This window comes from Rhipicephalus microplus, chromosome X (assembly GCF_043290135.1).
Source record: "Rhipicephalus microplus isolate Deutch F79 chromosome X, USDA_Rmic, whole genome shotgun sequence".
NCBI classification, from domain to species: domain Eukaryota; kingdom Metazoa; phylum Arthropoda; class Arachnida; order Ixodida; family Ixodidae; genus Rhipicephalus; species Rhipicephalus microplus.
The window spans coordinates 329,989,835-330,007,315 of record NC_134710.1 but is presented as its reverse complement, the minus strand read 5'-3'; the positions used below and the strand labels follow the sequence as shown (position 1 = coordinate 330,007,315).

Genomic DNA, 17,481 nt, shown 5'->3' with positions numbered 1-17,481 from the left:
ACTATTATAAATGTTGCTAATTGCACTCTTGTTGACCACGCCTTTCCTTCTAGTCAATGTATTTATTTCACAACCTATAGTATGCATCACCACCAGCTTGCACAACTTTCAATTCTTCAGTTGCATATAATGTTTCATTGTTTAAATGACTGGTGCTGTGGTGTTCAAAGTAGAAAAATGGCTTTAAAACTTGCAAGCATCCTGCTTCATTGGACGTGAAGAGTTTTTGCTTAAAAGGTCTCTGAAACACTTTTTCAAGTAACCATAGAATGAATTCACTGGAAGAGCTTATTGCCTCACGAATTCAACGCTGCAATAATTTTAAGAGTCCGTCCAGTACGAGTGAAACTACAAAGATTTGTCACATGTTGTAATTGCATTCTGTCGTTCCGACAAAAGCGCTGGAGGCTAAGCAGGGAGGGATGGCAGGGGCAAAAAAATAAGTTACACGTGCCTCGTGACCTTGAACACTTTTTCCGGGTTTTTTTTTATTCGAATGTGCAGATTTTTTAGTGTGATCGCGCGCGCGCGTGAACAAGTCGCAGCCTTTTGCGGCAATCTCTCTAGCGACTGAGAGCGCCATGTTGAAATCGGCTAATAGCTGATATGTGGGCTTTCTACGGGTGATTCTTGAGTGTCTTCCGTCATTTGTTGATAGAATAGAAAGCAATTTTCAGCTGACTTTGATCATTTATTGTGAATTCTAGGCCACGTGCTGCGCTATAATATTTGGCTCGCAATTTGTCAAGAGCCTCTACTACCGATCGGCAGCGTTTTCTGACCATGCTGAAAAAGTGTTGCAGGGCCCCTTTAATAATAAGTCAAGCCTGGCACTAATAAACTAAAGGCATTGATATGTCTGGAACTTTATGATGCACTAGTGATACAGGATGCAGCTCTTCGTTATATTGTACAATTATGCAGAGAAGTCATTAATGTTAAGTAATGCCATTTTTGCCTAATTTGAAATGAAATAGCCACCAGCTACCCTTGTTCAATGGCTTTTTGTCAGCATTAAATTTAACCACTCTTAATTGTAGTATGAATTTGGTTTACTTTCTTCAGCTTGTGGTAAGCGTCACCTCATGGATACTTGTGGCAAGCTCATATATATCAGCATCATCACTTCAGCAAATGCATCTTGCATTTGGTGCATTTAAAAATGGATGCAATGTACATTCGTGTCACTGGCACATGAAGTAGTTGACCACAAGAAAAGCTTGCTTATTTAAATAACTCTGATTGATTGTAGAGATTGTGCTTACTACGTGTGATGATTTGCAGAGATTTGTATGCATTGCAGGCTTCATTATTCTTGACTATGCCACTATCATTGCATCAGGTGAGGCCAAGTGTCCAGGTCTGAGATGGTGTTTTGCATTGCAGATAATTCAATTGGTCTGAAGTAATAATTCAAGAGATAATTCAATTGTTCTGAAGTGAATCTTTCAGATGTGCGATATTTACAGTGCATGTATGATTGACACCTTCTGAGCAGAGAGGACCTGTTCTTTGATGTTACTTTCTAGCAGCCAAAACATTTTCTGGCATAATTTTGTTCTTGTTTCATTTTTGTCTGACACTGTGTTTATACTGATGTTTATGTGACCAAGCTTCCTTTACATTTCAGTCAGTTCGTGCCTTGATGTCGGACTTCCAAACACCAGCCCGACACATGTACCGGTGTGCACACATTTTCTTCACAGAGAGTGAGTATTCAAAGCATATAATGGCACCATTGAGCAGTTTCAGGCAGCTTTTGTGGTGAAGAACATTGGGGCAACAGAAGCAAAGCCATGCACAGTGGGAGCAGTGACTCTCAAGTCATTATTGGAATGTTGTTTGCATCTGGAGAGCATGTGGGAATGTGATAAGGGAAGAGAAATTGACCATGTTTCCAAAATCATTAGAGTATTCTCATTGGGAGAGTAGCAAAACACGCGTGATTGTGAAAGTGGTCCCTCATTCACGTGTTTCCCATTCACCCCTGCGATGATATGTCTTACAGATATTACTTCACTCATTTTGAAGCAGTGATGTGATAGTTGCACCAATTGTGCTGAACTGTGTCAAGAAGTGAAACCTGCTACATGTTGGCGAAATTTTATTGTTTGTGCTAAGCATCCATGAAGACTTCGTTCTTTCGATGAAAAACACCATGGCAGGCACTCAAAAGCCATAGGATACCACTAGGCAGGAACGTGCTACGTACGAGGGTCATTCGTAAAGTAAGGGCTGTTTGGTCTCCAAAAAATAAATACTTGTTAGTAAAAGTGTCTATTGGCTGGTTTCATTTTGTATGAACCTTCTTCACTTTTCTACACAACCACCATGAACTTCTGCCCCACCGCTGTGGTCTAGTGCCTAAAATACTCTGCTGCTGACTCGCAGGTCGCGGGATCCAATCTCTGCTGATGCGGCTGCATTTCTCATGGAGGCAGAAATGTTGTAGGCCCGTGTGCTCAGATTTGGGTACACGGTAAAGAACCCCAGGCTGTCGAAATTTCTGGAGTCCTCTGCTACGGCGTCTCTCATAATAATGTGGTAGTTTTGGGACCTTAAACCCCACATATTAATCACCATGAACTTAGCACTTTTAGTACTGCTGCACCAATTTCTGAAGGCCCTCCGCAGTGGTCTAGTGGCTAAGGTGTCTGCTGCTGACCCGCTGGTCGTGGGATCGAATCCCGGCTTAAACGGCTGCATTTTCCATGGAGGCAAAAATGCTGTAGGCCCGTGTGCCAAAGTAGGTCTCCCGGACTCTAAGATACGTCATTGTGACGCATGTTGTTGTATCGTGCATCGACCTGTTGCTGCTGACCAATGTGTAGCCGGACGAGCTGGCGAGTTTCCTCGGCATGGTCTGCAAATTCTTTAGAGTAAATTGTTAATTGATCGGCGTCTTCACAAGAAAGCATAGCATTTAGCATTGCCTTCACTTCGCGGCTGTAGAGAAGGCAAAACGGTGTAAATTGTGTTGTTTTTTCAACGGCGGTGTTTTAAGCGAACGTCACATAAAGCAAAAAAATACAATCCCATGTTTTGTGTTGGACGTCGATGTACATTGCGATCATGTAAGCCCTTTAGTACCGCTGTATCAATTTCTTTAGAGCCCGCGGCAGTGGTTTAGTGGCTAAGGTACTCGACTGCTGACCCGCCGGTCGCTGTATCGAATCCCAGGTGCAGCGGCTGCATTTTCGATGGAGGCAGAAATATTGTAGGCCCGTGTGCTCAGATTTAGGTGCACGTTAAAGAACCCCAGGTGGTTGAAGTTTCCGGAGCCCTCCACTACGTAGTCTCTCATAATCATATGGTGGTTTTGCCATGTTAAACCCTACATATCAGTTAAATCGAACAATTTCTTTAATCCCTCATCATAGTAGTTCACCGCCTGCTGATTTTTTGCTGTTTGAGTTGGTTGGTAAGCATTTTCAGTACCCAGCTTGCACACACTTTGTGATATTCAAGCTTTTCAGTTACAACCATGCAAATTGTAGAGCATTCAACAAAAGCAAATCTATCTGACGGATTACAAACTGTCATTGATCTAAAAGCAATTCTCGGTTCATTTGTTGAACAGTTCCACTGGTCTTGATGTTAAGCCTTCCACTCCGTTCTTCCTCGTGCCAATCCTGCGACGATTTGTGCAGTATCAGCACCGTTTTCTTGACAGTTCGTTCACTCATCAGTGTAGGTTCATGAACTAGGCACAACTGCCCACGAATTCGAGAACGTCATGTTCATTTTGCCTGCGAAAATCGTATTATACAGCTCGCAGTTTGCAACTGGTGGGAGCAGCGATTTTTGAGGACAGTTTCACATCTTTTGCTTGTCAAGTAAACAACTGCTGAGCCAGAACAATGACTTCAGCACCTTGATGAAGAATGAACAGATGGCCCTGCACTAGTAAATCTTTATTCTCTTGCGTGAATATGTAAATATTAGCAAACGGTCTTTACTTGTTTATTTGATTAGCCTTCGTAGTTAAAGCAGTTGCTGGGCGCAAACTTTCCAAACATTGACTCGCCGACACTGCAAAACTTACTGCATTGCCCCGCCACGGTGGTCTAGTGGCTAAGGTACTCGGCTGCTGACCCGCAGGTCGCGGGATCGAATCCCGGCTGTGGCGGCTGCATTTCCGATGGAAGCAGAAATGTTGTAGGCCCGTGTACTCAGATTTGGGTGCACGTTAAAGAACCCCAGGTGGTTGAAATTTCCGGAGCCCTCCACTACGGCGTCTCTCATAATCATATAGTGGTTTTGGGACGTTAAACCCCACAAATCATCAAACTTACTGCATTAGATTTCAACTCGCCCATACGGCAAAACTTACGGCATTAGTTATCTATCACTGCTAGGCCATACTGTAAGATATTACTGAGTTCAATAAAATAGTTTCTAGCAGTCATAGATACAGTCGGGGGAAAGTAATGACAGTTGTTTTTGGTAGGTAGTCTTACTCGACTGCCTGTATAAACTTGACTGCCTGTATAAATTGATTACAGTAATTCATATGTACAACCGAGTTTTATTTTTTTAGTGCTATTCATTCTAGATTACTGCTAAATTATTTATACAGGGTGCCTGAGTTTTAAGGCTATACAATCGGCAGATTTTACCAACAATACCATGAGCTATACCAAGTGTCTGTTACTTCACTGAGAAGTCATGGTGTACCAGTCTTGTGGTAGACCTCAGCTGGGCTTCTCGACCTCAGAAACTGTACACGTCAAAGCTTGTCAAATGTCACTGTGTACTCCCCCATCACTGTCAATTTTGTAGAGCACGAATTCAATAACGGGGAGAAGTGACCAGTTACATAGCCCTGCTCCTTATGAGCTGCTCATTAACCAGGATCCTAACGATTCTGTGCATAAAGCACGACTGTAGACACTTCTCCAAACAAAGACAGACTAGGTTTTACTAAAAGCATTAACGTAATTGGACATTTAAAAAATAATAAATGCTAGAATGCATTAAAAATTTTCACTGTGCGTCCGTATTGTAACTAAACCTCCAGAGGAAGCCAGAATCATTTAAATACACATTTAATTTCTGGAAAGTGTTAGGTAGCTTGAGCTGCCCCGCCGCGGTGGTCTAGTGGCTAAGGTACTCGGCTGCTGACCCGCAGGGCGCGGGTTCGAATCCCGGCTGCGGCGGCTGCATTTCTGATGGAGGCGGAAATGTTGTAGGCCCATGTGTTCAGATTTGGGTGCACGTTAAAGAACCCCAGGTGGTCGAAATTTCCGGAGCCCTCCACTACGGCGTCTCTCATAATCATATCGTGGTTTTGGGACGTTAAACCCCACAAATCAATCAGGTAGCTTGAGCTGACTTAGGGATGTCTGCAAAAAAACAAAGAGCAGTGGCCTAATTTCATCTTGAGGAGTATACCAAGTGAACATGCGTGTATGCATGCATTAATGGATTTTTTTTACATTGGGTGGAACAGCTTCAGCTTAGAGACATGTTTACGGCCAGGAATGTGTGGCAAATAACTACTCTAAACTGTTGTTAGGTGACTCCAAAGTAAGATTTTAGTTGCTCCAGAAGATGGGCCAAAATGGCTTGTGTGAATCACGTCACTGTTAATGTCGTTGACTGTACTGATGCCTACATTCAAGATAAACTAGGACTGCCAGATTCTAGTGTATAATAGTTAGAGATTTTTATCTCATTGATATCAAAATAAGTTGGCCAAACCACTATGTTTGGCTGCTGCCATTGATCGCCACTGCACTTGCCAGCTGAGGCAAAATAAAAACAAACAAGCCGGATGGAGTACTTTGACGTCAATCGAACTCGTTTGTAAAATGTCGCATTCCACTTTCCAGACAAGAGTGCCTAAGATTACTTTGTGCTTTTCTCGGTGTCGCAGAAGTACTCTTGTACCTCTGGTTGACAGAGCTGCTGCTCTTCTTTTACAACTGAAACACACCAGCTCTTACTTTCAGTGTGCTTTCGAGGGCTGCTACTGTTCTCATAAAAAAATGCCATTTAATTAGTTATGAATTTTTAAGATTGCAGCTAAATCTTGTGCATATGTTCCCATATGTTACATTTCCTCAACTACTTTGCTCTTAAATGCCTCTTATAGAGCCATGTGCATTAGCTCCTTCCCCCTCTCTCTATTTCTATGCCTTTTAATTATATCCTTTTAACCCCTCGTGAGCTACTATTGAGGTGTCCTCCCTCGGAGAGACAGTTACGGGGCTCACTTCTCTCTTCTTTTCATTTAAGAATCATTTCCCCCCATTTCCTATGTTTCCTTTCCCAGCTGTTACATCCGGAAATTGTAACTGCAGCTTTATTAACTCCTACATGTCACCACTAAAAATGCAGCACTTGCAGTGCAGTACCATCACTACTAGAAACAGCTGAATAGCCTGTTGTGTCTTAAGGGTACTTAGATAATGGCTAAATGCCATTTGTGAAACTGCGTGCACACCAATCGTGTAGTCACCTTAAAGCGACTCCTGTCGACAGTCTGCCCTTTATCTCTCCCGTGTACTCTTACTCCTGCCATGTGATCAAGAACCAAGTTATTGTAGCGTGCACCCTGTCATGTCATGTTCTTTTGCTTACAGTTTCACGCACTAAAATAAATAATTTTCCCCCAAAAAGAAGTCTTTATTGAAAGTGACATTTTTCCAGAATTTGCATTATTTTTTCTTGGTCTCCTAAGAAAAAAAGAAATCATTCCTCTTGACCACATCATTGTGTGCTTGTTGTTTCAGAATGTCCAGATGACCTGTTCACAGACATATGCAAATCATCCATGGCAAAAGTAATAAAGACGTTGAAGGAAGTCAACATTGCTTTTCTGCCATATGAAAGTCAGGTCGGTGGTCTAGGGCTCTTCTTCACTGTATTGTACAGCTGCTTTCAAATATACAAAACCTTGCTGTTACTCTTGATGCCTTTTCTGTGTATCGCTAGCATATTTAGCTAAATAGTTAAATAATTGAAGTTTTCATGTCACAGCAGCAACCTTGGCAGTACAGTCGAACCTAACTATACTGAACATGGGTGCATCAAATTATCCTTTCTATCAAGCTATTTTCGAATGCAGCAATGAACAATAATGCATAGAAAAATCTCCAGCAACATCGAATGTAAATACTAGCTGGAACAGTTGATATATCAAACATCGGGCCAACTTCTCAGGGCAGCATGAAAAGCCACAAGTTGGCTTTCTCGTACAAATATCTAAGTTTTCTAATGGAAAGAGCTTTCCTGCATCTATATGGGAGCACAAGTGGTATGGTTAGAATGGTGTCGCATGGAGTGAGTAGAAACTACCGCTTGCCATCGCATGCTTTTCTCCATGATTTCATGTCATTGCGCTCCAGGCCTGTCCTGCACATTTGCTTCTCCTCTTCCTTTGTAAACGTTGTTAACGTGACGGATGCCATAAAATCGAAGAACATGCTGTTTTCTGCAAAAGCTGGTAATAATAAATACAGTTGAATGTTAGGAAAAGAAACCTTATGTTGCCTATGCATAGAGCACTTCAAAAAGCACACAGAGTACATTGTTGAAAAATAAAGCCAACCCTAAAGCCGCTTTCGGTGCTAGATGAGTATACACAGCTGCATGTGAACATTTGTGATTCTATTTATGTCGATACTGTATTTTTCAGTCAGAACCTACCCCTGCATATAACCCTGCATTCCTAAGTAGTAACTATGGAAAAATACAGAATAAAAAAAAAACTTATTTCGTCGAGGTGCCTTCTTTACATTATCATGAGTGGTGCTATGAAGCTTACGTGCACATTCATATTCATATCAACAATACAGTGATTGCATTAAAGGCTTTATATCACAATATTTGACATATTAATACCCATTTTTTAGAGTTCAATGTATGCAGATACAACTGTAACAGTTGTTGTGCAATAGTGAGGAGTACCCAAAAAAGATGCGAATGTTTCATGCACATCTCCTCCCGCCATGAGTGGGCAGACCGTAATCTGATGAGAGGTGTGATGTACGCGCAAGTCTCATTTTCTTCGTTCCCTTAGTGACCAATGCCAGTTACCCTGTGATGTCCTCCGTGTACTACATAGCATTTCCTTGTCAGCGGAGGGCGCCCATGGTTTAGCCCTTTGTGACATCTCTAATATAAGTGTTGTGCAGGCATTATATTATCCTTCTATTCCACATGTAGAAAATAAACTCTGTGCTTTGTAATTTAAAGGAATTGCTTAGTAGTTTAGAGTGAATGCTCTGTAAGGAAAAAAATTTTGGTAGAGGCATATGAGCACATATCATTAAGCTCAGTGTTTGCTTACATAAAACAATCTGCCAATCTATGTACTGCAGTTGACCATTGTGAACCCCGCAGTGCTGAGGCACGGCGATACCAGTCATATAATATTGCATGGTTTTTCACATATGCTAGCTAGGTTTGGAAGCACAAGATGTACATTGTGTCCCACAAAACTGTCAGCATTTACATTGCATGTCACGTGATGCAGCAGCTGTCAAGGCTATTGAACTAATGTGTTCTAAGCATGATCGTCTGCTTAGGCAGGGTTCTGCTGGTTTGCTTTAACTGCACGCGGTCAAAATCTATGCTTTGCTTCACAGTGATGTTGCAGTTAAGAGGGAGGATGCAACATTTCTTGGGCCTGCTTTGACATTCTTCTGGAGAGTTGAGCAGGCGGCGCTGTAATACAGAAAGACATTAAAGTTGATAAGATTGCTCTCCGTAATGGCCGATGTTGGTTATGGTGTAAAAACCGTGGCCCTACCGAACACCTTTGCAAATCCTTCCATTTTAATTATAAGCTGCCTTAAAAATTTATTTACTTTGATACCATCTGTATGCAAAATGTCTTCTACCCTCTGCCTAGGAATTCAGCCTAGACGGTGGCAGTGTTCTGGAAGCCAACGAGCAATACCAAAGTGATAATTAAAATTTCTGGATTTTTCATGTCGGAGAGTACAATGTGGATTATGAGGGGTCTAATAGTGGGGGAGTCCAGCTGAACTTTTCGTGCCCAGTGTTCTATCTTGTGCACCTACCATAAAAACTGGAATGTAGGTTAACTGCCCAACTTTGAATTTTGAGGAGGAGGAGGAGGAGGAGGAGGAATGAACTTTATTGTAAGAAACCAGCAGGCTTAGGTGGCTTACCCCCATATTCACAAACGCTCCTCGACTCGGCTTCCACCCTCCACTGGACAGAGTTGAGCACTGCGCCACCGCTCGGCTGAAAATGACGCTGCGCCACTAAAGAATCACATCAGATTGTCGATGATATGCAGTGACTTGTCGTGCCTAGAGACGGCGCTCCTATCGGCTTTCTCAAGTGAAGGGGAAGTGTTGAGTGAAGGGACGTTCTAGAATACGGGAGTTAGCCTCCTAGGCCTCCCATGAGGAGCAAGGGCTTGCCTCGATGCTGCCTCCGAAAAAAAAAAAATTTTAAAAATCGCAAAGTATCGTGGTTCCCCCGTTCTTTTTATAAATACGCGATACAACCAGTTGCACTGTGGTGACGTTTCTTTTTAGTTTGAAACTAATCTTATGTAGTTGACCGCCAGAAGGTCACTGAGTGCTATCAGTCAGACTCGGCCTAACTTTAGTCCAACGACGTCTCTTTCTCATTACTTTGGTCCCAGAATGCATCGTCCTCCATTCCATCCAATACATTGCTGACGCAGCATTAGCAGAACGACTTGTGCAACATTTCTTCCAGGAGAGATTTCCTAGTTGACGACACCCAGCCACTAACGGTCGCGAGCGGTGGACGATGTAGGTGGCCAGCCAGCGAGGGTCTTGGGATTGTCACGCAGCATCCATTCATTGTAGAGCTCGTGCACACGATCTTTGAAGGGTTTATTGTGTACTATGTCCAATGGCTGGAGGATTGATGTTAGTCCCCAGTGATCACGACAAGGTTCGTCTTGCCATCGGACAGAGCTCTTTTTAAAAAACATCAGTCTGGAAGTGGCCTCGAAATGAGTCGAGCACCAACATGCTTGGACACTGAAAAAGTGCACCAGTTTGCCAATTCCGCACGAGCCAGATTCACTCAAGCATGAGGAACTCATTCATGAACTCTTTTTCGTTCGATTCAAAAGAAAGTCTTCTTTTGGTAACCCTTTTCTCTTGAAAATGATATAAGGGGGCAGTATCTTTCTATCGGTTGTGCGTGCGAGCATCTCTGTAAATCCTGAATGCTCATTGCTCGTTGTCAAGAGCTTCACTTGCTTGGATCCTTTAGCGGTCACAGTCCAGTTCGAAGGCACATCGAAACAGAGCGAGTTTTGTCAGCGTTGCCCGTGTGTCCCATCATGTAACAATGCTGTCGACAAAGCACTGATACTCAATCAGCTTGTTAGCGAAATCTTCAGGCAGTTTTTGGCACACGGAAGTATGCCGCCCGAGTGCAAAGCCCTTTCGCTTCAGAAATCAGTGCACCCACAATGGCAAGCTCTTGAATTGTGCCCTCGTGAGTCCAGAGTCGCGCGCTATCTCAATAGCTTTCATGCGGATGCACTCCACTGTCACAGGTAGCGACCTTGCACGCAGCTCCGGGACGAATTTGGCGAGTAGCGTTTCCAGTTCGGGGTGCACTTCAGTCCGTCCACAAAATTCAGTTTCCCCCAAATTGTCATTGTGCGCAGTCAACTAGTATGCACAGCTGGGTAGATATTCCCTGCTTCGACAACACAAGCCCGGTGTATTGAAACAGGCCGCACAGATTCAGTTCCCTTTCAGCGTGTACTCATATGCGCCGTTGCGCGTTGATTTCCTAATTCTGAGATACGATCGTGTCCGGTCTCTTAATTGCACAGCTGCACACACAGCAAATGCACGCCAACTTGCGCAGCACGGGTTATACGTTCAATCTGTTATTTAAAATGACCAACTTCGCACACGCATTCGCAAAATGCATCGCTGACGACACAAAGCCCTCATGGGAAAGGCACAGCTACAGGGGCAAATTTATCCTTCAAATCTGGTGGCAGTCTGGCAACACTGACCCCTAAATTTGGCAACAGACTTATGCAATGCTATGGTCCCTAGAATATACTGGCTAGTCTGCAGTCTCCACGCCGTCCCCATCCAAGGCCACGTCCATGCCACTGATGCATGCGCAGGGGGCGCTGCAGTCTATCCGAGCGTGTGGCGCATTCACGTAAGCTGCGCAGGGGGGAATCTGTGGTGCATCGTGCCTTGTCTTTTATTATTGTACTCCCGGATGAACTACCCATTCTGTTTCTGTTTGAGTGGGCGGTGACTGAACAGTCTTTAACGGACCAAAGGTTACATCCAACGTCATTTCTTTTTGAGGCACTGACGCGATCACAGTGGCGGAACTAGTCACTTATTCAACAGGACGCGGTTGCTTGAAGAAAAACTAAAGGGCATAATAAGAAATTTTTTGTGTATTTAGAAAGGCTGCCATTATAATATAAGTAAAATTAACTTGTTCTCACAAACGTATGAACTACTATTTGTAAGCTCAGTTTTCCCTGCCATATGTAAACATTTCTGAGAATAAAAACATCACAACATATTTACTGCACTAAGTCTCTGATTAATACAAATTGGTTCTCAGTGTCACAGAAAAAAGAAACACAATGATATTTTCAGAATGAGAGGGAAAAATTCATCACACACGGTAGCAGGCTTCAGTTAAAATCTTATTTTTTTTATGCATAGTTAGAAAAGTTCGTATGATTTTGTTCAAACTATTTAGGACCAGACAATATAATTAAGCGAGAAATAAGTTCCTCAAACTTTAACAGAAGAACATTCGCACAAAATGCTATCAGAAGAATATGTGTATCAACCTCTCATGCCATCAGATGTATAATACTGCTCTCGTGATTATTACTTACTATAGTATATTACTTTATTATTACTTGCTATACTATATTACTATATTATATTACCAATATATTATATTATATTACTGCTCTTGTATTTTGTGCCCTCTTCCCCATATGCGGTTGTTCTTTAAAACTGTTGAAGGCTGCGAGAATGAACGCGAAATAGGTGTGAAGTAGGCATTATTTGCGCGAACGGTGGATGGTAATTTCAATCTTTTCAGTCGTACAGAACACAGAAAAATTAAATGTACAACTGCACATATCTCTTTCTTTATCACTGTTTCACATGCTCACGAAAGGCACATTCGTGGCACAATTAAAGAACGCTTAACAAGATGTGCTCCTCAATGTTATTGATTGACCGCTCGCCCACCTCACTTGTCTCACACTGCAATTATTTCTTTGCTTTGCTATGTTTGAATTTATTGAGGTAAAGGGGCCGCTTGATTTATGCTGTACGCGCCCAACAAGATACTCTAAATTGTTTTTGTTTTCTGAACAGTAAACACTCATTACAGATTCACCCTGCGTTTCACCTTTCTTTTAGTTCGGCTTATCGCGTTTAGATACCGGTATGAGTTTCCATTTTGTAAGTGCACACGTCATCATTAAATAATTGAAAAAGGTAAACATGCATAATAAAAAGATACGAAAGCTAAACCACCGAGAAAGAGCCTAAGGTATTTCTCCAACAAGCGACGGCAATAGCAGTTTTGCGTGGGAAAGCAAAAACAAATTAGCTCATTTACCGTTAGTCCAGGGTGGAAACCGACTACGAAGTGAAAAGGTGGGCGCCCAAGGCATAACACCACCACTAATTTATACACAATATTAGCATTTGTAATAAGAAACACCGCAGACTTGGAAAGGCACGCGAACGCCAAAACGCGTGGCGGTTTGGGCGAGCTGGTATGACATGACAATTGTTATAGCGCGAGATCAGAACGCTTCTTGTCCCTTTGTTGCCGTTCTGTTCTCGAGCTATAACAATCACCAAAGCGCAGTTGCAAACGGCTGCGCCTGCCCGTCTGTAGGTGGGAGTCGCGGGAGGGCCGTCTGCTCAAGGAACTTCGATAGCATACAGCACCACCACCCATGCATCACTGAGTGGCGGCGGAGAGCGGAGACGGCAGACTAGCCAGTATATTCAAGAGACCATAGCAACGCCAACCAGAACCTAGTCGGTGTTTTTTTTTTTTTTTCTTCGGGATAGGATGTGCTGTTTTTGGCTCCTCCAGTGTAGGATGCTTTTCTTCGATGCATTGAATTCCCATTGTGCCGCCAGATTTCCGTGCTCTTCGGCGTACTCAATAATTTTTTTTCTTAAAGCCTATCGAAAACTGCCGTCGACTACCAGTAATTTCTGAAGGAAATAAAAAAAGGAAAACAGGAGACTGACAAAGAAAACTGAAGAAAAATGGCATTGCTAGTACACTGTAGGCCTTGCTTAGCCTTGCCCAACGGTACCACTGCTGATGCTCACAATGGTAATGGAATACTTACTTCAGCTCCTCATTGTTGCGAGACTTCCACATCTTTTTCTGCCAATCATCGGTGTAAAAGACTAGGGTAAAGCTTTCATTGCATTGTTTTGGAAAAAATTCTATCTATATTGTTTTCACGGTAAATCTAACTACACAAAAGTTTTTACATTTTCTCCCCCTCGGGGCACCTAACATGCCAAAAGGCCATTGAAGAATTAAGCTCATTGTTCTCTTGACATGTACTACTATGCCAGCAAAAGACCTAGGAATTCTCAAGAGTTACTCTTTCCTTTTATTTATTAAAAACAAAAACAAGATGCATACACTTTCCTCTGAACATCTATCTGAGACCTGGTTACAGGGTTAAAATAAAGTTTGCCTCGCCAACAATGCACTAAATGTGATAGCAATGAATTGTAATGTTATATGATATAAGGCTAGCAGCTAACTCTGTTAGGATCTGATCTGTCAATGCTCTACAAAACGCTTGCATAAGGGAACATGGCCACTGCAGTAAACAGAGCAGCTTTTGTGCTCTAACTTCAGTACAATTTAATAAGTGACAGCACATGTACTAAGATATGGTTCACCTGCTGATCTCCATTGAGGTAGCTTGCATGCTACTGCACCTGTTTCACAAAGTTCTCAGTTCTTGGCAAAGTGATGCAGCCCCCCCCCCCCCCCCTCTGGCATTTCTCCATGGGCTTTTGTTCAACAGAGATGGCTAGCACCTTTGATCTGTGCTTGAGCCGCAACCAGCAACATCCCTCATGTGCTTTCATTTACACAAACTACCTAAATGTGCTGCGCAGTACTATATTGTTGATGTAAACTTGATGTGGAACGTTATGGTGAAGGCATAATGCCTTCACCATAACCAATAATTGTTTACCAATAATTGTCACATTGCAATTGAAAACGGGACAACGATGGGCTCAGATGATAGTATACTGGCTGGCATGTGCATTTACATCAATTTCTTTTTTTACACTTGTTATTATTCTGGAATTAAGAGTAGCATATTGTATTGTCTGCTACAGTGAGCTCTATACTGCAAAATTTATTCATATGACTTTGCATGTTCATGTTGCAATGTATGACTTTGCATGATCATGTTGCAATGGTCTAAGCTGCTTGATACACGTAATATACTAACATATTACAAGAAAGTAATACCAGCTACTCTATTGCAAGCCTAATATTTCATATTACAAGTAATAACCAGCTAGCCCAGCAACAAATTTTACTATAGCCCCTTCAGTCATGATTTATGATGCACTGTCAGAAACGCGTCAAATTCGCATGGCATAATTCCAAGGCACTCAATATTACATTCATAGTACTAAAACGAAGCATTGTTCTGGGCGAGTTTTTGTAATTCAAGTTAATAAGAGTGTAACCAATTATCTAATTATTTTGCCACCAGTAAGCTTCAGTACTCTCATCAAAGAATCCACTATTAGGTCTGAAATGCATGCACAGTTTGTTTTTCGGTTGTATTTGCTTTGAGCAAAGACAAAAAATACTTTTCACGCTGGTCCTGGAAACCATCATGTCGAACATAGTAGTGCATCCAGCAAAGTGATCCTCTGCAGCAATACGCAGCTTAATGAAGTTAAAGTATCGCCAGTTGTCCACTTACAAGGCCTGCATGAATGTGCACACTAAGTTTCAAACCATTTGATTCAACACGCAGTGCGTGACGTGACATTGAAGTTGGCACGTACATTTGTACACACCATAACTGAAAGGGATTGACTAACATATTTGCCAGACACCTTTATTGAAGCATTGTTGCCTTCTTTGTTTACTTTGTCTTGTGCACTAAAAATGGCATTTATTTTTTAATACTACATTCTGGCTGTATATTGCTGCAAAAAAGAAATCTCTTTCCTCTGGATAGCTTTAGTGTAATTTCAAATTCCCTATTTGCAGGTCTTCTCTCTGGACTCTCCAGAGACATTCCAATTCTACTACAATCCAAACCGCATAAACGAACGCACTTCCAACCTGGAACGCATTGCGGAGCAAGTGGCAACATTGTGTGCAACGCTGGGTGAATACCCATCTCTGCGGTACCGGAGGTGAGATTCAGTTCACTTTGTATGGTGAAAGGCATTAACTGAGGTGTGGTTGCAGACTCCTCTGGGTGATCCACGCGAATTTAAGAAGTCACCTATTACCATATTTACTCGTATAATCCTCGCACTTTTTTTTGGCGAAAAACCGATGCAAAGTTGGAAAGCGTGAGAATTACGCGGGGAAAACTTCCCATAAAAACGCAGAGCGAAAAAGAAAATGAAGTGGCCGTAAATCGGAATTCTCACACCAGCAACTAACAGCAAGCTTTGAGAAGTGCTAATTAAAACTTACCTCAACAATAAAAGCACAGGTTCAACACAAGGCAAGACACAAGACAAGACACAAAAAGTGCAAACAAATAGTCAAGATTTAGAATACCATACGCAAAGCTTGCGGGCGTAGCGGTAGCGTTCGTCGCTCAACATGCACCCTCAAAAGGTAAGCGTAGAACGTCAGTATTGGGCTAATGACTATTTAACTGAATCGTCCGCAGTTTCCTTCTGGAGAAATAAAGTTTAACATCAATCCCAGTTTTAGGCACACGGCAGGCCCAACGCGTCTTGGTGGCTTTCAGCTGCCGTCAGCAGTAGCGAACACAAACCTTGTAGACTCCGAAGGGCCTACCGGCGGCCCTGTTGCCGTTGTTTAGTGCACGATCTATCACTTTCAACTTGAAAGCAGCCGTGTAGCTTCAGTATCGCCCCATAACTTGACAAGATTACCGACACAACATACAAAACATGCCGCAACGCGCACTTGCCACTTTGGCTTGGCTTGGATTGAATATCCGTGCAATAATAGTATGCTTGATGCTTAAAGAGATGGTGCCATATGGCACGCGCTATCATCATTAGTGGCTGGAACGAGCAGGCGACGTTATTGTAGTAGTTTTGGGGGGTGAAATATTTACTCGAGGAAAAAAAAAAATTGTATTTTTGTTGGGCGATGTGGGGGCTGCGGGAGTTATGCAAGTGCGAGGATTACGCCAGCAAATATGGTACACGCATCTGTTGCAATGCCATTGTAGTGATGGCACTTAGGTTTTGTGACTTAAGCTAACATGGTAGTGTGTTGCTATTTACAATTTGCTCATAATTAAGCTTTTCATGGCACCGAAAAAACTTGGAAAAGGTCCCGTCCTCGCGTTGCTGTTATGTAGCTAAAATGGCTAGAAAAACATGTCTCATTTAAAGGCTACAGGAAAAAGGTAGAATGCAAGGTGACGTAATATAAGATCAAGCACATATTTCACTGGAAAACCTTGCAACTCCTTATTTGTAATGCCTCAGGATTTCAAATGTGTAGCCAGAGTTCGAAAAATGCCATCATACTAATATATAAGAGGAGTGACATTACCACTTTAAAAAGTGTTAATGGCCCATTTGCTTACTATTCATATTGTTCATACTTTCCAAGCTAATTTTATGTACAACCAGGTTAATGCTAAGCATGAGGGTGCAGTTCGTGGCTATATATGTCACATTCCTGTGGTGTTGAAATACAAAAATGCTCGTGTACTTAAATTCAGTTCCACAATAAAAAACCTCAAGGACTCAAAATTAATGCTTAATGCAAAGTCTGCTACTACAGAATGTGCCATCATAATATTGTGGCAATAATATGTAAAACTGTGTAGTTTTGTTATTTTTTAATTTATTCTGTCAGACAAGACGGCTGTACAGGCCAGAAAGTATAGTTCATATGGTACAGGCCAGAAAGTATAGTTCGTAAGGTGACTCATAATGATATTGTTGTTTTGAGAAGTAATACTTCACGATTTACACATTTTAAAAAGTAGAAATTGTTACTCAGAATTTTTTAAATTTTAAGCAACTCGAGATTTTAAGATCGTTGTAAACATTTCACCCTTGAGGATGGATTTTGCGAAAATGCCTTCATTCTATATATTAAGGGAGAGCGCAATACCGCTTTGCTAAGACCCATTTAGATAATTTCCTTTTGTTCAAAATGATACAACATATGCAGGGCAAGTATTTCAGCATAGTATAGTTTACATGCCTCTTGCATGCCCATAATGCAATATTTTCACCATTCTTTGTACTCTGA

The 17,481-nt window shown here is 42.1% G+C and overlaps 1 protein-coding gene across 2 annotated transcripts in view; it reads left to right on the top strand.

The window, feature by feature from the left end:
- Rop (Syntaxin-binding protein Rop) overlaps positions 1-17,481 on the top strand; it is a 63,140-nt gene that overhangs the window by 2,675 nt on the left and 42,984 nt on the right. For both annotated transcript variants that reach the window (XM_037413626.2, XM_075879645.1), the window contains exons 4-6: positions 1,631-1,709; positions 6,738-6,841; positions 15,268-15,416. In XM_037413626.2, the coding sequence (XP_037269523.2) occupies positions 1,631-1,709; positions 6,738-6,841; positions 15,268-15,416 (332 nt within the window). The remainder of the gene's footprint in view (positions 1-1,630; positions 1,710-6,737; positions 6,842-15,267; positions 15,417-17,481) is intronic.